The sequence below is a fragment of the Palaemon carinicauda genome, chromosome 31 (genome assembly GCF_036898095.1).
Source record: "Palaemon carinicauda isolate YSFRI2023 chromosome 31, ASM3689809v2, whole genome shotgun sequence".
Taxonomy (NCBI): domain Eukaryota; kingdom Metazoa; phylum Arthropoda; class Malacostraca; order Decapoda; family Palaemonidae; genus Palaemon; species Palaemon carinicauda.
Genome location: NC_090755.1, coordinates 79,782,907 through 79,804,387, shown reverse-complemented (window position 1 = coordinate 79,804,387; position 21,481 = coordinate 79,782,907). Strand labels below are relative to the sequence as shown.

The 21,481-nt window shown below is 37.6% G+C and overlaps 1 protein-coding gene across 7 annotated transcripts in view; it reads right to left on the bottom strand.

Moving 5' to 3' along the window:
- The window catches only part of MICU3 (Mitochondrial calcium uptake 3), a 138,662-nt gene that overhangs the window by 73,647 nt on the left and 43,534 nt on the right, over positions 1-21,481 (bottom strand). For all 7 annotated transcript variants that reach the window (XM_068355465.1, XM_068355463.1, XM_068355464.1 and 4 more), the window contains exons 2-5: positions 3,961-4,102; positions 1,588-1,698; positions 1,206-1,253; positions 667-749 (exon numbers count right to left, since the gene is read on the bottom strand). In XM_068355465.1, coding sequence (XP_068211566.1) covers positions 667-749; positions 1,206-1,253; positions 1,588-1,698; positions 3,961-4,102 — 384 coding nt within the window. The remainder of the gene's footprint in view (positions 1-666; positions 750-1,205; positions 1,254-1,587; positions 1,699-3,960; positions 4,103-21,481) is intronic.

Genomic DNA, 21,481 nt, shown 5'->3' with positions numbered 1-21,481 from the left:
CATGGATAATGAAGGAAAAATTATGGATATATAAAGCCCTAGCCTACTCAAGTACTTTAAATTGCTAGATACTCGTCTTTCCTTGAAAATAACTTGATAGAAATTCACAGTAAACTAAGTAAGAGCAATAACTAGCTCTTCCAGATTGATAATTATAAAACAAAAACTCCCTGGGAGCTAAAATCTAATAATGACATCAATGAATTTAAAACAAAAAAACTCATCTCAGAAATATAAACATTTGACTTCTAAAATTACAACTCTATCATACTGTGTTACCCATCACCCTGAAATATTCTGTGATAAATATACTCTTATGTGACCAACAAGAGAACCTAAAGACAAAGGGATATGATCTACCCACACGGCAGCATCACCATTCAACTCCATCCCAACACTACGCTAAAGGGATATGGCTTTGACAAGGAAAGAAAACGGAAATTTTTGGTTTAAGGGTAGATATAGATATTCAACTAGCTTCACGAAAAAGCAATATGAATGCTATGGGAGAATGGGGATTCTTAGAAATAATAATGTACTGTGAATCAAAAGCAATCAAACTAACCTTAAAACTTAGTAATTATTGACGTCATGAGAAAGATATTGTTTGTAGAAAGGACAGAGAAACATACATTCTCATAAAAAAAAAAAAAAAAGGAACCTTACCACAAGAAACTCTTCTTTGTCAACTCGTTCGTTTCCATCAGTGTCGAACATGTTGAAAGCGATGCGGAACCCAGTCTGTGGCTCTGGGAAGCGTAAACTTATTAAGAGAGTTGTAATAACCCAATATAGAGTTAGCCCTATACTTAAACAAGAGATCAAGCTACAATTCAAAAATCATGTAGTGAACAAATAGAATCATTGTTTCATTAAAATGTTCCATTCAACTAAGTTAGCATTTACATATTCACAAATATGTAAGACATGTAGTTCTGTATGTTATTATTGTACAGTACTTGTTCAAATTTCATTATTGTAGCTTTCTGGAATTCTCTATGCCTTCCAACAAAATTCTTCACAATATTTTGGTCTACTGTACTAAACTTTAACAATTGAACTTGCTTTCAAAGCTTGAAGGTCAATTTTGTTTACTTTCACAATATCTCGACCAATAAGTTAGCCTCATCATTTTCCCGTTTCTTCTGAATGTAACATATTTCCTAAGTTGCAAAAGTAAATAAAAACTCTTCAGTAACACTTACTTGTGAGAATTGACAGCAAGAAGAGATATTCAGTATACGATATAATACCTGTAAGTACGGGGAAAAAAAAATTAAAATCAAACACTCATTCACATTAAAAACCATTTTCCTGAAAATGCAAGGATTTTTTTTTATATTTTCCTGTTTCCTATTTAGTCAAATTCCACCTAGTGGTCTAAATTTTTAAATTTTCTTCAGTTAAAATTCTCATCACTATAAACTGTAAGTTCAAAAATACTAATGAAGTGGTCTTGTTAAACTATAAAAGACTTCATAAAAGAGGCAGCTTAAGTTTATCAAAACCCTATATCATAAGTGAATTGTTTGATAGTAAACTTATTTGTTGCAGCAAAAATTTACAACACATATATATGTGACTTACCTTTGTCAAAAATATTTCGGAACATATCTGGCGACCCTTTGGCCAAGGATGGCGTTTCTTGATGGAAGCGGTCCAGGTCCTTATCCCACAAGGTTCTACGTTTCAATCGAGCTGCAAAAATTTAACAATGATCAGGTGTCAATAATAAAGTACATTTATTTTCTTTTTTAACCCTTTTACCCCCAAAGGACATACTGGTATGTTTCACAAAACTCATCCCTTTACCCCCATGGACGTACCGGTACGTCCTTGCAAAAAAAGGCTATAAAAAATTTTTTTTTCGTATTTTTAATAATTTTTTGAAAAAATTCAGGCATTTTTCAAGAGAATGAGACCAACCTGACCTCTCTATGACAAAAATTAAGGCTGTTAGAGCAATTTAAAAAAAATATACTGCAAAATGTGCCGGGAAAAAAATAACCCCCTGGGGGTTAAGGGTTGAAAATTTCCAAAGAGCCTGGGGGTTAAAGGGTTAAACAATAAAGGTAAAGGTGTCTGGTTTCAGTACCAGTATGATCAAAGGGATGCGCACAAGAACATTAGACGGGCAAGTCCGAGAACAACCCCTGTGGTGTACAAAATCAGCAGTAAACAGCTTAAATGTCACAGTCCCAGGATGGGAATGATGATCGATCTGCTGCCATGAAAATGCTAGGCGAATGCATAACCACAGTACTAGCCTATTGGAAACATCTCTGCCCGGAGATCTGCTGGAGTTGGGGTTCAAGTCCCACTTGAGCTCAATAATTTCTTGTAGTATATGGGAGGATTGGGGGAGCCTAAAGGTCTATCTGCTGAGTCATCAGCAACCATTGCCTGGCCCTCCCTGGTCCTAGCTTAGGTGGAGAAGGGGTTTGGGTGCTGATCATATGGATATATGGTCAGTCTCTAGGCCATTGTGACTATCCCTTGCCTCTGCCATTCATGAACAACCTTTAAACCTTAAACCTTCAGAGCAGCAAAAATAAAGTCATTCAAGACTAATTACCTCCTAAAACAAATTATAAATAATACATAAAAACACTGAAAATTATGAAAAAGTCCTCTATAACCAAATTCAATTGCTACATTTTCATAATCACTGAGAAAGGACACCTCCAGAACAGGGATTCTTTCTAAAGAGTAAAACTAAAATTACAAAATAAAAACGTTAAATGATAACGCGTTATAAAACCTAGACACTATGACTTAGTTAAACATACCACCAATAACTTACCTAAAAATAATTCTTTAACCCTTTTACCCACTAAGGACATACTGGTACGTTTCACAAAACTCACCCCTTTACCCCCTGGGACGTACGTTCTTGCAAAAAACTGCTATTTAAATTTTTTTATTGCATATTTTTGATAATTTTTTGAGAAAATTCAGGCATTTTCCAAGAGAAGGAGAACAACCTGGCCTCTCTATGACGAAAATTAAGGCTGTTAGAGCAATCTAAAAAAAAATATACTGCAAAGTGTGCTTGAAAAAAAAATAACTCCTGGGGTTAAGGGTTGGAGATTTCCAAATAGCCTGGGGGTAAAAGGGTTAAGAGAGCAATTAAAAATGGCTATTTATGGCAAACTATTTATCACATAAGCTATACAGATTAAATAGAGTCAACTATTGCAAACCAACAAAAATACTTCAATTGTAAGTGTTGTTTGTTGTCAATTGTAAACAAACAGCAATAATAATAATACAGTACTTCATATAAAATTAAATGAGTTCATGTTTTTCTATAAGCTAACCTAAAGGTTGTACACACTAATCACAAACATGCTATCTTCCAATCCTGGCCCAGTCTTTGAAATTAGATCCTATATAAATACATTATGTAAAATAAAGTTACTGTACTGTACATTGGTCTGGGCTTCGAGACAAAGTACTTAGCATGTCAACCGCTTTTTATGCCGTCACATTTAAAGCATGGATACACAAATATAATAATAATAATAATAATAATAATATACAGTATAACAATAATATATAATAATAATAATAATAATAATAATAATAATAATAATAATAATAATAATAACAACAATAATAATATATATAATAAAAATACACATAATAATAATAATAATAATAATAATAATAATAATAATAATAATAATAACAATAGTAATAATAATAATAATAACAATAATAATAATAATAATAATAATAATAATAACAACAATAGTAATAATAATAATAATTATAACTATAATATTGATGATGATGATGACGATATCATCATCATCATCATCATCATCATCATCATCATCATCATGTATTATATTATTATTATCATTATTATCATTATTACTATTATCATTATTATCATTATTACTATTATCATTATTATTATTATTAATATACAAAAAATATAACTAGTATACTTACGCCTAGGTTCAGAATCCGTAACCGATTCGATGAAGTCCTGAGGAGTCATGTAAAGCTGACCCTGATACTCCACAGAGGCGAACTTGATAAAGCGACGCTCTCGATGATTGAGTTTCAGGCCGCGAAGAGACACGTCTTCCATCTGTCAATGAGAAAAAAACAAAAAAAATAACATAAAATAAGAGAAAACCTCTTTTTGCTAGATCTTGCGCTTCTGAAACTAACCTGAGACCTTATTAATGGCCAAACCTCCAATGAGAAATAGAATATTAACTAAAAACCAAGGTCAAGTATGGCATTCCATGAAGTGAAATATTAAACATGTCTTTATGAAATAAAATACAGATGATAATTGATTAAGAAAATAGAGTAATAAAAAAATTAGGAGGGTATAAAAAAGAAAATTTTTAAGTATTGCAAAACTTTGAACAAAAGAAGGCTGAATAATATATATATATATATATATATATATATATATATATATATATATATATATATATATATATATATATATATATATATATATATGTATTTCTCGGATAACCCAGTGCAACTTAAGTGAAGAATTTATTCTACAAACAATTATCACATAAGTAAATATTACCTTACTTATGACAACACGAGTGTGTGTGAGAGAGAGAGAGAGAGAGAGAGAGAGAGAGAGAGAGAGAGAGAGAGAGAGAGAGAGAGAGAGAGAGAGAGAGAGAGAGAGAGAGAGATGCTATCCATAAAAAGGTTAGAACATAGGAAAGAGAATGAGAAATACATTTGCCACTATAATCTAAACCAAAGCAGAAAGCTCTCTAAATGGCAAACGAGTCTATAGTAGAATAGAAGATCACACAACAGCCAACTTCAACTATTGTCAACCCCAATGGTAATTGTTTTGGTCTTTGTTCTCTGTACAATAAGAGATTTGTAATTTAGGAAAGTTCCAGGATTCGCCTTTTGTTTAAAATAATCTGTGGGTTGCTACTTTATAAAAAATGAGACGTTTCCTCTAACAAAGGCATGTAAAAATGTGTACCTCGAAATAGCTCCATATATGGCTTTGATTCATTCATAAGTCACGGTGTATCGTACTCGTAAAAATACGAGTCCATTCATAAGCATCAATGCATAGTAGTATGAAATACAACAGCTCACGCCCACTTGTCCCATTCACGGAGTGGCGCGTCACCCATTCATAGTGCAGTCCTAACATTTTCATTCATAAAATATAACCGTACAATGGCACACCCAACCTGTACAGGCAACTTAAAATCTTACATCTCATAGTTGCTTACTAGTGAAAAAAATTCATTTTACGAACGTACATATATACAGTATTATATTAAATAAACTAAATAACATTTAGGTTAGGACACTGTCATTGACAAAATACATTGGAAATAGGTGGTAAAATTACGACTTGGAGCAAATGAGGCAAAGGTGATTCAATAATCAATTAGCTAAGTACCATGGAAATTAAACATCATAATTATTCAGATGAGTTACTGAGGCTACCACTTTTGAAAGTAAGTAAAAAAGCTCCCGTTTGACCCATCTAATAACCGAAAAAAAATCCCGTTTGACCCATCTAATAACCGAGAAAGCTCCCGTTTGACCCATCTAATAACTGAGAAAGCTCCCGTTTGACCCATCTAATAACCGAGAAAGCTCCCGTTTGACCTATCTAATAACAGAGAAAGCTCCCGTTTGACCCATCTAATAACCGAGAAAGCTCCCGTTTGACCCATCTAATAACCGAGAAAGCTCCCGTTTGACCCATCTAATAACCGAGAAAGCTCCCGTTTGAACCATCTAATAACCGAGAAAGCTCCCGTTTGACCCATCTAATAACCGAGAAAGCTCCCGTTTAACCTATCTAATAACAGAGAAAGCTCCCGTTTGACCCATCTAATAACCGAGAAAGCTCCCGTTTGACCCATCTAATAACCGAGAAAGCTCCCGTTTGACCCATCTAATAACCGAGAAAGCTCCCGTTTGAACCATCTAATAACCGAGAAAGCTCCCGTTTGACCCATCTAATAACTGAGAAACTGGCAAACAACGAATAAAGAGAAACTTCTAAAAATGAACTCAAATAACAAAAACTTCTAAAATTACAGATAAAAGACAAAACTTTATGAATAATAAAAATATCCTTTTTTTAATTTATAGGTATTTTTCAATACTCCTAAAATCATAATTAGAATGGTTCATTATCACGAGGGAAGGTTCGCTTGGGATTTCCAAATGTTGAAATAATACCAAAACTTTAAAATTCTCTTCAAACCTGGATATCACATCCTGCTTTTGTTTTCCCCTACGTAAAATTTAATATTAATCATTCTTTTTTTTTTTGTGTGTAGCATGAATTAAACCAGTCACTAAAATGAGCATTTTAAGCAACAGAAATAAATAAATAAAAAAAAATCCTCTATTTCAAGACACGGAAAGAGTAAAAATTAACATTCCAGTAGAAAAAGTAAAGAAGGCAAATTTTGTGAACCGTTAACGAGAAGACAATAGGAGTAAAATAAATGAAAAATTAATATAAACACTAAAAAAATAAAAGAATACGAATCTATACCAAAAAGGCTACACTTATCAACAATTATCTCTATTTACTTTCGACAGACCCTATGATAAAGTAGCCATCCGAGAGACTCACTTCATCTTTAAAATAGCCAGTATAACCCTGGGAATATACCATAAGATGTTCACTTAATATCATTAGTTATGTTAGATGCATACAACAGTTTTGGTAGAAAATCTTCAATGAGAATATCAACAGTTACGTAATCATGACAACTATTGACGTCACAACAAGAGGACGTGAATACTTATCATTTGCTAGGAGAGAGAGAGAGAGAGAGAGAGAGAGAGAGAGAGAGAGAGAGAGAGAGAGAGAGAGAGAGAGAGAGAGAGAGATGGGAAAAGAACCCAATACTGAAAGAGAGGAATAAAACCCAATACTGAAAGAGAGGAATAAAACCCAATACTGAGAGAGAGGAATAAAACCCGATACTGAGAGAGAGGAATAAAACCCAATACTGAGAGAGAGGGAGAGAGAGAGAGGGGGTACAGAACCCAATACTGAGAGGAATAAAACTCAATACTGAGAGAGAGAGAGAGAGAGAGAGAGAGAGAGAGAGAGAGAGAGAGAGAGAGAGAGAGAGAGAGAGAGAGAGAGAGAGAGAGAGAGAATAATACCGAGTAATTAATATTCTATTAAAAACTGACTAAATCTACAATACAAGAAAACAAACCATCTGTAACAGCGACCCCCCCCCCCCAAAAAAAAACACCCAAAACCAATCACAAACAAAAGGAACACACACACAAATCACAAAAAAAAATCTTAAAACATTAAACAACGAAGTCACTATACCAAGGTATTTATAGTTGACTGTTGTCAGCTTTACTCAACATAAAGACTTCACATTTGTTCAGAGGAGCCCAAATCCTCTTACAGTGACGTCATAAATTAAGATGATGGTAGGATTGCGATTATATCATTATAAGTTATGTGCTGATAATACATCGAAAGGTGTTTATTGTATATTGGTTTATATATTATGAAAATTACCAAAGCTATTTTGATTTAGTTTACATCTATTGAAAGAGTTTCATTTTAAAGGTTTAAAGGTCGCTCATGAATGGCAGAGGCAAGGGACAGTGGCATTGCCCTAGCAAGCAGGACAATGTCCTAGAGACTGACCATATATTATATGATCAGCGCCCGAGACTCCTCTCTACCCAAGCTAGGACCAGGGAGGGCCAGGTAGTGGCTACTGATGACAGATAGACCTATAGGCTCCCCAAAACTCCCCCGACCTTAGCTCACAAGAATGGTAAGGTTGCAGACACTAATTGCACTAACGAGTCTGAGCGGGACTCGAACCCCCGACTGGCAAGCACCAGGCAGAGACGTTACCAATTTGATTTACACATGAAAAATACACTCGTTTCTATATACAAGACTCTATGACTAACTTCTCGTGCATCAGCTACGTAATAAATCAAATGATTTTATTAGATAAACATCATAACAGGTGCGTAAATGGGTCCGAACACTAATGTTCATGGCGTGCCATTATCTTCATAAAATCAGCAAGATTCAAAGACACTTCCCTGTCAAACCAACGACCATTGCTCGAAGACTTAAAGGCCCGGTCACACCGCCCGAACGTTGCTGGAGCGTTCCTTGAACGGTAGGGAGGTGGACCAAACCCTCGAAAATTTAATTTAACGTTTTTACGTTCGGTCTTTATTAGGCTGCTGAACGTAGCAAATCCTCGCATATTTCCCGAGTTTTCTTACACCTCTATTATGGAAGTTGCTAATTTATGCAATAAGGGTATTGGTATACAGGATGTCGAAAAGCGTAGCGGAGTGATATTACAGTCACCAACCTGTAAAAGATAATGACAAATAAGGATAAAAATTACGGTCGCTATATCTTAATTAAAATTAAGGGTTTTTTAAGTTTATTAAAAAAAAAGCGACTGAAACTTTTCGACATCCTGTATACCAATACCCTTATAGCATAAATTAGCAACTTCCATAACAGAGGTGTAAGAACACTCAGGAAATATGCGAGGATTTGCTACGTTCAACAGCCTAATAAAGACCGAACGTAAAAACGCTCCAGCAACGTTCGGGCGGTGTGACCGGGCCTTACGGATTTCGGTAGCTGTCGTGGGTAAGATGTAATATAGTTCAGTAGAAAATAGTTTCATCATAAACATCACAAACATATAACAAACACTTGTACATCAAGGTAAATGATTCAGTCTTTTTTCCATTTCCGCAACGAATCGATTGAAACCAACGTAGTTGCTGTTTTCAGGAAACGGCACTTTGTATTCTGAATTCAAGCCAAGAAACAAATAAAAAAAAAAAGGAGGAAAATAGAAATTTTCCGGTGTAGCTGAAAAACAAAACGCCTTGCAGATATAGTCGAACTATTTTAATGAAAGAAATACTATCATATGGAGAAAAAGAAAAACACGCGTCGTGTGTCTACATAACAAAATTAAATACACCAAATTTGAAATAAAGAATAGAGAAAAACCAAGATGTAAGTACATTGTATGACCTATAAAATGAATAAATAGAATACAATTTAAGCTCATAAAAATAATTACAAGACCAAATTACTTAAAAATTTTGTAGGCGAGATGAACTATGACACACAAAAGACCCGATTAAAATTTGGACATTACAGAGTCAAGGGGTGGTATTCATAAAGAAAAGGATATGCTTATACTTGCAAAATATGAAGGAAATCCTTCTACTGTACTTGTATTCATAAACATTTCAAGCAAAAGCTTCTACTTTTAGAGCAAAAGCATAGCCTTATAATCACATAAAAGTAAATGGTTAAACATGAAGAAGACCCTTTACTTCATATAAAGAGCATATGCTTCGAAAAAGCTGAGTCTGGTCAGTAGCAGACTGCAGTTCGAAGAGAACGGTTGTTCTGTCCGATTCTCAGCACGATGGCAGATTTTGTGGATGTGAGGCATTTTAAACAATACATGCCCCGTTTACCCAAACTTGATCGTGATTTTAAGATGTTATTCCGTTTTGAAGAACAAAATGTACAGTGGCTTGAGGACAGATATCTTGTCCACACCTGGAATCTCGATGAAATATCAAGGTTAAGCCATAACTTGGTGATATGTATTTTACATTTGCTTTTGCATGTATAAACAGTTGGGAGAATACGAAGGCTGCTGTATTTAGGGCTGTATGTATGTACAAAGTATGTATGTATGTATGTATATATATATATATATATATATATATATATATATATATATATATATATATATATATATATATATATATATATATATATATGTGTGTGTGTGTGTGTGTGTATGTGTGTGTGTACAGTACATGCAAATATACTGTATTCATATATATAAATATAGATTATATATATATATTGTATATATATATATATATATGTATATGTATGTATATATTATATATATGTATATGTATGTATATATAATATATATGTATATGTATGTATATATATGTCTGTGTATATGTATGTATATACATACATCGTATAAATATACATATATACACAGAATATTCATATACTGCAAAAGCTTATATACATGCATGTATATACACATATATAAACTATATATATATATATATATATATATATATATATATATATATATATATATATATATATATATATATATATATCAATTCGTACCACAAATAGATTGTTCTAAATCCCAAACCTGAAATAATTTTGCTGAAATCAACTATTTCAACTCGGTTTGCTTTAAACCTCAATTACCCTTCGCTCTTCGTCCGGGTATCTTAAAGTTTCCTTCAAACTGCAAGGTTGGGCGTTTAGCGTCTTCAAAACTTTTCAACTCAAATGCATAAATCAAATCACGTAGTTTATTATTATTATTATTATTTCGTGGTAGGAGACCCTCTTTTAGGCAGGTTGAGTTAAAAGTAATGGCTGCATCGGCAGAGTTTATTTTCTTATCCAATTTTTCTATTTTCCGGATAATTCTCTTCTCTAGAGCGCTACAATCAGCCAGCAGACTTGAAAAATTCATCAGTCGGGTGAATGACAAAATCGGGAAGACTTTTCAAGTATATTCTCACAAAATATTATTATTATTATTATTATCATTATTATTATTATTGTTGTTGTTGTTGTTGTAATACAAGAATGGAATTTTTCGCGAGTCTTAAAAGAATTCGGAAGAAAATCTCGGATTTCCAAATGGCTTCAGAAGAAATAGCCATAGACTTAGCATGCAATTCTGAATGCCTCCAGAACGGAATCTCAGAACGGTATAGGAAGAAAACTTTCCCAGATTTCCAAATGGCTTCAGAAAAAATAGCCATAGACTTAGCATGGAATTCTGAATGCCTCCAGAACGGAATCTCAGAACGGCTTCGGAAGAAAACTTTTCCGAATTTCCAAAAGTCTTCAAAGGACATAGCCGTATACTTAACATGGATTTCTGAATGAATCCAAAACTGAAATTTCCAGGAGCAGTCTTGAACAACTCCCCGAGCTTCAAATGACTTCTAAAGACCTGATCTTCATTTTTTCAAAAGTAGCCTGCAACACCTCACATGATCTGTATGTAGCTGGCGAAATCTAACCAAGGAATTGCGCGTCAAAAGGAGTAAGAGGAAATGAGTTGATGACTGGGAGAAGGATTTCACTTAACTCGCAAAGATCGCGTTCTGGCGGAATAGGAAGCTGCCGGTAAGAATTGTGTTACGTCTTCGGAATCCCATCAACTACAGATGGTTTTGGTTGCTGCCGAAGTTGCCGATCGTTCGTTTTAAATCGCCCGACCTATAGAAAGACACGGGATCTTCCGTTGGCAGCTGAGCTATGAAGATCATAATGTATGCGCCTTGAAGGATCCTTTGCTTGGGCTTTTGCGACGATGTGTTATTAAAGGAGACTCATGGAAAAAGTACGAGGCTTTGTATCGGTGCAAAAACAGATTGCGGGGAATGAGGATGGAGGCAGAATGGTTCAACTGAACGGTGAGTGACGTGAAGTTCTTCAACAGGATTGTCCCAAAATTCGCCATTGAAGTATGGACATATCCAGACGACATTGGTAAATATATCATGTTGCTCGTCATTTACTTTGGCATGATAGTGTATGCAGAGAAATCGATATTATTCATCTCTTTACTCATTGCCCAGATAGGTAAAGAAAAAATGCCTTCGATTTCCCTGAGGAATCTGACGAAGTAAGGACTCGCGGAACTGAAATCTCTTTTGAAATCTAGAAGGACACTGACGAACTAAGGAAAAGAGACAATGAAATCTCGAAAGAAACAGATAATCTAATGAAAGACGATCTTGAAAACTAGAAGACAGGACAGAACAGCGAAGAGGAGCCTCTAATGCCAGAGGTAAGACACCTAAAAATAGAGAGCCTCTAATGCTAGAAGTAAGGCACCTCAAAATACAGATCGAAGACCCTCTAATGCTAAAAGTATGGAGCCTAGAAATATATGTCAAAGAACTTCTAATGCTAGAAATGTGGGAGCTAAGGAGAGAGGTCAAAGAACTTCTAATGTTAGAGGTGTGGGAGCTATAAAGAGAGGTCAAAGAACTTCTAATGCTTGAGGTAAGGGAGCTGAAAAGAGGTTAAAGAACTTCTAATGCTAGAGGTGTGGGAGCTAAAAAGAAGTCAAAGAACTTCTAATGCTAGAGGTGTGGGAGCTAAAAAGAGGTAAAAGAACTTCTAATGCTAGAGGTGTGGGAGCTAAAAAGAGGTCAAAGAACTTCTAATGATAGAGGTGTGGGAGCTAAAAAGAAGTCAAAGAACTTCTAATGCTAGAGGTGTGGGAGCTAAAAAGAGGTCAAAGAACTTCTAATGCTAGAGGTGTGGGAGCTATAAAGAGAGGTCAAAGAACTTCTAATGCTTGAGGTAAGGGAGCTGAAAAGAGGTCAAAGAACTTCTAATGCTAGAGGTGTGGGAGCTAAAAAGAAGTCAAAGAACTTCTAATGCCAGAAGTGTGGGAGCTAAAAAGAGGTCAAAGAACTTCTAATGCTAGAGGTGTGGGAGCTAAAAAGAGGTCAAAGAACTTCTAATGCTAGAGGTGTGGGAGCTAAAAAGATGTCAAAAAACTTCTAATGCTAGAGGTGTGGGAGCTAAAAAGAAGTCAAAGAACTTCTAATGCTAGAGGTGTGGGAGCTAAAAAAAGGTCAAAGAACTTCTAATGCTAGAGGTGTGGGAGCTAAAAAGAGGTCAAAGAACTTCTAATGCTAGAGGTGTGGGAGCTAAAAAGAGGTCAAAGAACTTCTAATGCTAGAGGTGTGGGAGCTAAAAAGAGGTCAAAGAACTTCTAATGCTAGAGGTGTGGGAGCTAAAAAGAGGTCAAAGAACTTCTAATGCTAGAGGTGTGGGAGCTAAAAAGATGTCAAAGAACTTCTAATGCTAGAGGTGTGGGAGCTAAAAAGAGGTCAAAGAACCTCTAATGCTAGAGGTGTGGGAGCTAAAAAGAGGTCAAAGAACTTCTAATGCAAGGGGTGGGGAAGCTAAAAAGGGGTCAAAGAACTTCTAATGCAAGGGGTGTGGGAGCTAAAAAGAAGTCAAAGAACTTCTAATGCAAGGGGTGTGGGAGCTAAAAAGAGGTCAAAGAACTTGTAATGCAAGGGGTGGGGGAGCTATAAAGAGGTCAAAGAACTTCTAATACAAGGGGTGGGGGAGCTAAAAAGAGGTCAAAGAACTTCTAATGCAAGGGGGGGGGTGGCTAAAAAGAGGTCAAAGAACTTCTAATGCAAGGGGTGTGGGAGCTAAAAAGAGGTCAAAGAACTTCTAATGCAAGGGGTGGGGGAGCTAAAAAGAGGTCAAAGAACTTCTAATGCAAGGGGTGGGGGAGCTAAAAAGAGGTCAAAGAACTTCTAATGCAAGGGGTGGAGAAGCTAGAAAGAGGTCAAAGTACTTCTAATGCAAGGGGTGGGGGAGCTAAAAAGAGGTCAAAGAACTTCTAATGCAAGGGGTGGGGGAGCTAAAAAGAGGTCAAAGAACTTCTAATGCAAGGGGGGGGGAGCTAGAAAGAGGTCAAAGAACTTCTAATGCAAGGGGTGGGGGGAGCTAAAAAGAGGTCAAAGAACTTCTAATGCAAGGGGTGGGGGAGCTAAAAAGAGGTCAAAGAACTTCTAATGCAAGGGGGGAGCTAAAAAGAGGTCAAAGAACTTCTAATGCAAGGGGGGGAACTAAAAAGAGGTCAAAGAACTTCTAATGCAAGGGCTGGGGGAGCTAAAAAGAGGTCAAAGAACTTCTAATGCAAGGGGGGGGGGGGCTAGAAAGAGGTCAAAGAACTTCTAATGCAAGGGGTGGAGAAGCTAAAAAGAGGTCAAAGAACTTCTAATGCAAGGGGTGGGGAAGCTAAAAAGAGGTCAAAGAACTTCTAATGCAAGGGGTGGGGGAGCTAAAAAGAGGTCAAAGAACTTCTAATGCAAGGGGTTGGGGGAGCTAAAAAGAGGTCAAAGAACTTCTAATGCAAGGGGCGGGGGAGCTAAAAAGAGGTCAAAGAACTTCTAATGCAAAGGGTGTGGGAGCTAAAAAGAGGTCAAAGAACTTCTAATGCTAGGGATGGGGAAGCTAAAAAGAGGTCAAAGAACTTCTAATGCAAGGGGTGGGGAAGCTAAAAAGAGGTCAAAGAACTTTTAATGCAAGGGGTGGGAAGCTAAAAAGAGGTCAAATAACTTCTAATGCAAGGGGTGTGGGAGCTAAAAAGAGGTCAAAGAACTTGTAATGCAAGGGGTGGGGAAGCTAAAAAGAGGTCAAAGAACTTCTAATGCAAGGGGTGTGGGAGCTAAAAAGAGGCCAAAGAACTTGTAATGCAAGGGGTGGGGAAGCTAAAAAGAGGTCAAAGAACTTCTAATGCAAGGGGTGTGGGAGCTAAAAAGAGGTCAAAGAACTTCTAATGCAAGGGGTGTGGGAGCTAAAAAGGGGTCAAAGAACTTCTAATGCAAGGGGTGGGAGAGCTAAACAGAGGTCAAAGAACTTCTAATGCAAGGGGTGTGGGAGCTAAAAAGAGGTCAAAGAACTTCTAATGCAAGGGGTGGAGGAGCTAAAAAGAGGTCAAAGAACTTGTAATGCAAGGGGTGTGGGAGCTAAAAACCGGTCAAAGAACTTCTAATGCAAGGGGTGTGGGACCTAAAAAGAGGTCAAAGAACTTCTAATGCTAGAGGTGTGGGAGCTAAAAAGAGGTCAAAGAACTTCTAATGCTAGAGGTGTGGGAGCTAAAAAGAAGTCAAAGAACTTCTAATGCTAGAGGTGTGGCAGCTAAAAAGAGGTCAAAGAACTTCTAATGCTAGAGGCGTGGGAGCTAAAAAGAGGTCAAAGAACTTCTAATGCTAGAGGTGTGGGAGCTAAAAAGAGGTCAAAGAACTTCTAATGCTAGAGGTGTGGGAGCTAAAAAGAGGTCAAAGAACTTCTAATGCTAGAGGTGTGGGAGCTAAAAAGAGGTCAAAGAACTTGTAATGCAAGGGGTGTGGGAGCTAAAAAGAGGTCAAAGAACCTCTAATGCTAGAGGTGTGGAAGCTAAAAATAGGTCAAAGAACTTCTAATGCAAGGGGTGGGGGAGCTAAAAAGAGGTCAAAGAACTTCTAATGCAAGGGGTGTGGGAGCTAAAAAGAGGTCAAAGAACTTCTAATGCAAGGGGTGTGGGCGCTAAAAAGAGGTCAAAGAACTTGTAATGCAAGGGGTAGGGGAGCTAAAAAGAGGTCAAAGAACTTCTAATGCAAGGGGTGAGGGAGCTAAAAAGAGGTCAAAGAACTTCTAATGCAAGGGGTGTGGGAGCTAAAAAGAGGTCAAAGAACTTCTAATGCAAGGGGCGGGGGAGCTAAAAAGAGGTCAAAGAACTTCTAATGCAAGGGGGGGGGGTGTGGGAGCTAAAAAGAAGTCAAAGAACTTCTAATGCAACGGGTGTGGGAGCTAAAAAGAGGTCAAAGAACTTCTAATGCAAGGGGGCGGGGGAGCTAAAAAGAGGTCAAAGAACTTCTAATGCAAGGGGTTTGGGAGCTAAAAAGAGGTCAAAGAACTTCTAGAGCAAGGGGTGTGGGAGCTAAAAAGAGGTTAAAGAACTTCTAATGCAAGGGGTGGGGGAGCTAAAAAGAGGTCAAAGAACTTCTAATGCAAGGGGGGGGGAGCTAGAAAGAGGTCAAAGAACTTCTAATGCAAGGGGTGGAGAAGCTAGAAAGAGGTCAAAGAACTTCTAATGCAAGGGGTGGGGGAGCTAAAAAGAGGTCAAAGAACTTCTAATGCAAGGGGTGGGGGAGCTAAAAAGAGGTCAAAGAACTTCTAATGCAAGGGGTGGGGTGGCTAAAAAGAGGTCAAAGAACTTCTAATGCAAGGGGTGTGGGAGCTAAAAAGAGGTCAAAGAACTTCTAATGCAAGGGGTGGGGGAGCTAAAAAGAGGTCAAAAAACTTCTAATGCAAGGGGTGGGGGAGCTAAAAAGAGGTCAAAGAACTTCTAATGCAAGGGGTGGGGTGGCTAAAAAGAGGTCAAAGAACTTCTAATGCAAGGGGTGTGGGAGCTAAAAAGAGGTCAAAGAACTTCTAATGCAAGGGGTGGGGGAGCTAAAAAGAGGTCAAAGAACTTCTAATGCAAGGGGTGGGGGAGCTAAAAAGAGATCAAAGAACTTCTAATGCAAGGGGCGGGGGAGGTAAAAAGAGGTCAAAGAACTTCTAATGCAAGGGGTGTGGGAGCTAAAAAGAGGTCAAAGAACTTCTAATGCTAGGGATGGGGAAGCTAAAAAGAGGTCAAAGAACTTCTAATGCAAGGGGTGGGGAAGCTAAAAAGAGGTCAAAGAACTTCTAATGCAAGGGGTGTGGGAGCTAAAAAGAGGCCAAAGAACTTGTAATGCAAGGGGTGGGGAAGCTAAAAAGAGGTCAAATAACTTCTAATGCAAGGGGTGTGGGAGCTAAAAAGAGGCCAAAGAACTTGTAATGCAAGGGGTGGGGAAGCTAAAAAGAGGTCAAAGAACTTCTAATGCAAGGGGTGTGGGAGCTAAAAAGAGGTCAAAGAACTTCTAATGCAAGGGGTGTGGGAGCTAAAAAGGGGTCAAAGAACTTCTAATGCAAGGGGTGGGAGAGCTAAACAGAGGTCAAAGAACTTCTAATGCAAGGGGTGTGGGAGCTAAAAAGAGGTAAAAGAACTTCTAATGCAAGGGGTGGAGGAGCTAAAAAGAGGTCAAAGAACTTGTAATGCAAGGGGTGTGGGAGCTAAAAACCGGTCAAAGAACTTCTAATGCAAGGGGTGTGGGACCTAAAAAGAGGTCAAAGAACTTCTAATGCAAGGGGTGTGGGAGCTAAAAAGAGGTCAAAGAACTTCTAATGCAAGGGGTGGGGAAGCTAAAAAGAGGTCAAATAACTTCTAATGCAAGGGGTGTGGGAGCTAAAAAGAGGCCAAAGAACTTGTAATGCAAGGGGTGGGGAAGCTAAAAAGAGGTCAAAGAACTTCTAATGCAAGGGGTGTGGGAGCTAAAAAGAGGTCAAAGAACTTCTAATGCAAGGGGTGTGGGAGCTAAAAAGGGGTCAAAGAACTTCTAATGCAAGGGGTGGGAGAGCTAAACAGAGGTCAAAGAACTTCTAATGCAAGGGGTGTGGGAGCTAAAAAGAGGTAAAAGAACTTCTAATGCAAGGGGTGGAGGAGCTAAAAAGAGGTCAAAGAACTTGTAATGCAAGGGGTGTGGGAGCTAAAAACCGGTCAAAGAACTTCTAATGCAAGGGGTGTGGGACCTAAAAAGAGGTCAAAGAACTTCTAATGCAAGGGGTGTGGGAGCTAAAAAGAGGTCAAAGAACTTCTAATGCAAGGGGTGGGGAGCTAAACAGAGGTCAAAGAACTTCTAATGCAAGGGGTGTGGGAGCTAAAAAGAGGTAAAAGAACTTCTAATGCAAGGGGTGGGGGAGCTAAAAAGAGGTCAAAGAACTTCTAATGCAAGGGGTGTGGGAGCTAAAAAGAGGTCAAAGAACTTGTAATGCAAGGGGTGGGGGAGCTAAAAAGAGGTCAAAGAACTTCTAATGCAAGGGGTGGGGGAGCTAAAAAGAGGTCAAAGAACTTCTAATGCAAGGGGTGTGGGACCTAAAAAGAGGTCAAAGAACTTCTAATACAAGGAGTGTGGGAGCTAAAAAGAGGTCAAAGAACTTCTAATGCAAGGGGTGGGGGAGCTAAATAGAGATCAAAGAACTTTTAATGCAAGGGTGTGGGGGATAGATGTCGCCAGCGAGGCTTTGGGGAAGGCGCAGCGGCGTCTGTGTTCTTTCTGATGCGTAAACCTAATTAAATACAAGTAAAAACAGGGCATTAAATACGTATTATAAATACTAAACTCTTTCTTATCTTGACAGCACAAATGATATCTTACAAGTTCCAACATGTAACTAAGCGCTCCCTAAACACGAGTCAATATCCTCGCAAGTAAAAGGTAATCATTATGAATATGGAAAGAAAGATTTGCTTATACTTCTACCCTTTGCTTCAGAGAATTACCTTGTACTTCTACCTTATGCTTACAAGGATATTCTTCATTTTTATGAATACCTCCTAAGGTCTCAGTGACCCAATAAGTCACAATCTATTTTTGACTGTGAATCAGTCAAATATCGAATTTTCAATGTCACCTTGAAAGGTCAAACTCAACATCACACGATTTCAGCAAGTTCAGGAACATTCACACTCGTTTACTGTCATTACTGTCATGACAGATACTGCAACTCTACAAAAACATGAAGAGCAATGGCAGTGTTTTCATGAGGGGTGCAAGGGGAGGGGGGTTGTTATTACAACATAAGCCACAACCATAGCTGGAAAAGCATAACGCTACAAAAATGGCCTCAAAACGGATATAGTCCATTTCTTTTAGCGAGTCATATTTGCACCGACTCGCAGCGGTGCCCTTTTAGCTGGGAAAAGTTTCCTGATCGCTGATTGGTTGGACAAGATAATTCTAACCAATCAGCGACCAGGAAACTTTTCCGAGCTAAACGGGCACCGTTGCGAGTCGGTGCAAATATGACTCGGTAAAAGAAATGGACTATAGTAGCCGATTGCAGAAGGGAAACGGAGGCAAAGGAAAAAAATTAATCATGAAAATAAAAATAGTAATTATCAAAATAAACCAAAGTTAAAGAAATATGTGACTAAACAATAAAAAAATACACTCCTGTCAACGTGCTCAACAAATTATCTATGCCTGAAACCGTTAAGTTCCACAGACACAGCTGTGACTAAGTTGTGGAATGATCTTCCTAATCGGGTAGTTGAATCAGTAGAACTTCAAAAGTTCAAACTTGTAGCAATTATTTTTAAGTTGAACAGGCTGACATAAGTCTTTTTGTAGTTTATATATGACATATCTGTTTTGGCGTTGTTACTGTTTTTAGAATGATTTATTGTCGATTTGTTCTTATCCTTTATTTATTTCCTTATTTCCTTTCCTCACTGGGCTATTTTTCCCTATTGACGCACTTGGACTTATAGCATCTTGCTTTTCCAACTAGGGTTGTAACTTGGCTAATAATAATAATAATAATAATAATAATATGATTAGAAAGATCACTCCACCATTTATACAATTCAAATAATCCTATGACAGAAGTGAGGCACAAGTTGAAGATGTAAACAGAAAGGTGACTAGTTTTGCATAAAATGAGTCTTGAGACAGGAGCGTCGTCCCAGCCTCCCCCCCCCCCTGGCTATTTATACTATATATTTATGGATATTCATGTGAAAGCTATCCTACGGACATTTGTTAAGCTGTACCGCCAAAGTTGTTAAGTAAATAAATGTGTTGCAAATGGTGCATGGATAAGATGCTTGCAGAAGATACAGTAATGGCCGACTTTGTAAAAAGAAATGAAAATCATGACAAGGTTAATAATGAAGGGGAAACTAGAAGAAACTATTTCATGACTGTATCTGGGGGTAAACAGTACATGATAGTACTATTTTCATTATCATTATCATTACTTGCTAAGCTACAACCCTAGTTGGAAAAGCAGGATGCTATAAGCCCAGGGGCTCCAACAGGGAAAATAGCTCAGTGAGGAAAGGAAACAAGGAAAAATAAAATATTTTAACAAGAGCAACAATATTAAAATAAATATCACTTTATAAACTATAACACTAACAAAACAAGTGGAAGGGAAATAGGATATAAGATAGAACAGTGTGCCCGAGTGTACCCTCAAGCAAGAGAACTCTAACCCAAGACAGTGGAAGACCATGGTACAGAGGCTAAGGCACTACCCAAGATTAGAGAACAATGGCTTGATTTTGGAGTGTCTTCTCCTAGAAGAGCTGCTCACCACAGCTAAAGAGTCTCTTCTACCCTTACAAAGAGGAAAGTGGCCACTGAACGATTACACTGCAGTAAGAAGAATTGTTTGGTAATCTCAGTGTTGTCAAATGTATGAGGACAGAGGAGAATATGTAACGAATAGGCCAGACTATTCGGTGTGTGAATATGTAGGCAACGGGGAAAATGAACCGTAACCAGAGAGAAGGATCCAATGTAGTACTGTTTGGCCAGTCAAATGACCCCATAGCTCTCTAGTGGTAGTATCTCAACGGGTGGCTGATGCCCTGGCCAGCCTACTACCTCAAAGTACAGAAGTACAGTCAGAATAATTGAAGCAAGGAGCGAAGCAGGACGTGTGAGAAAGACTGGGAGAAAGAGACAAATTTATGAAAAGATTGTAGAGCCAACTCTCCTTTACGAGAGTGAAGTTTAGGTGTACAATACAAATGGAAGATAACGGTTTAAAGGTTTTAAAGGTTTAAAGTTCGCTCATGAACGGCAGAGGCAAGGGACGGTGACATTGCCCTAGCTATCAGGACAATGCCCTAGAGACTGACCATATATCATATGATCAGTGCCCAAGCCTTCTCTCCACCCATGCTAGGACCAGGGAGGGCCAGGCAGTGGCTGCTGATGACTCAGCAGATAGACCTATAGGCTCCCCCAAACCCCCCAACCTTAGCTCACAAGGATGGTAAGGTTGCAGACACTATTGGCCCTATCTGAGCGGGACTCGAACCCCCGACTGGCAAGGATTTGCATCATATGGAAGGGGGGGGGGTAAAAACAAAAAATGGAAAGTGATATATCAACTGAATGGTAGTTTACTCATGTGAAAAGATTGGAAAGCAGTAGGTAGGTCAAAAGGATGCGTAACTGGGAAGCCTATACGATATTATTATTATTATTATTATTAATTGCTAAGCTACAACCCTAGTTGGAAAAGCAGAATGCTATAAGCCCAGGGGACCCAACAGGGAAAATAGCCCAGTGAGAAAAGAAAACAAGGAAAAATAAAATATTTTTCGAACAGTAACAACATTAAAATAGATATCTCCTATATAAACTATAAAAACTTTAACAAAACAAGAGGAAGAGGAATTAGATACAATAGTGTGCCCGAGTGTACCCTCAAGCAAGAGAACTCTAACCCAAGACGGTGGAAGACCATGGTACAGAGGCTATGGCACTGCCCAAGACTAGAGAACAATGGTTTGATTTTGATAAGAGGAAGAAGGGCTAGAGATTTGGACAGATGAATTGGAAGAGATGTTAAAAAATGAAGGACATTAACATACATGAAACAATAAACGCAAGGAAGAGGCGACAAAATATATGTAGGTAGGGGGTTTCGATGGACTGCTAATGAGGCTTCTGTGCAGATGTGTGGAAGAACTAATGTTGAAACGTTTTCTACAGTAAAGCAATAATATATATATATATATATATATATATATATATATATATATATATATATATATATATATATATATAGTGGTTTAGTCACTGTCTATACAAGCTTGCCGACCAGGGTTCGATTCCCGGCCGGTCACAAGCTCTTGTCTTTGAGTGATTTCGCCTGGGGCTCTGATCCCGAGGTCGTTAAGAGAATCCAGACATTAATGTATCAAAAATATATATGGCTTATTTGAATATATATATATATATATATATATATATATATATATATATA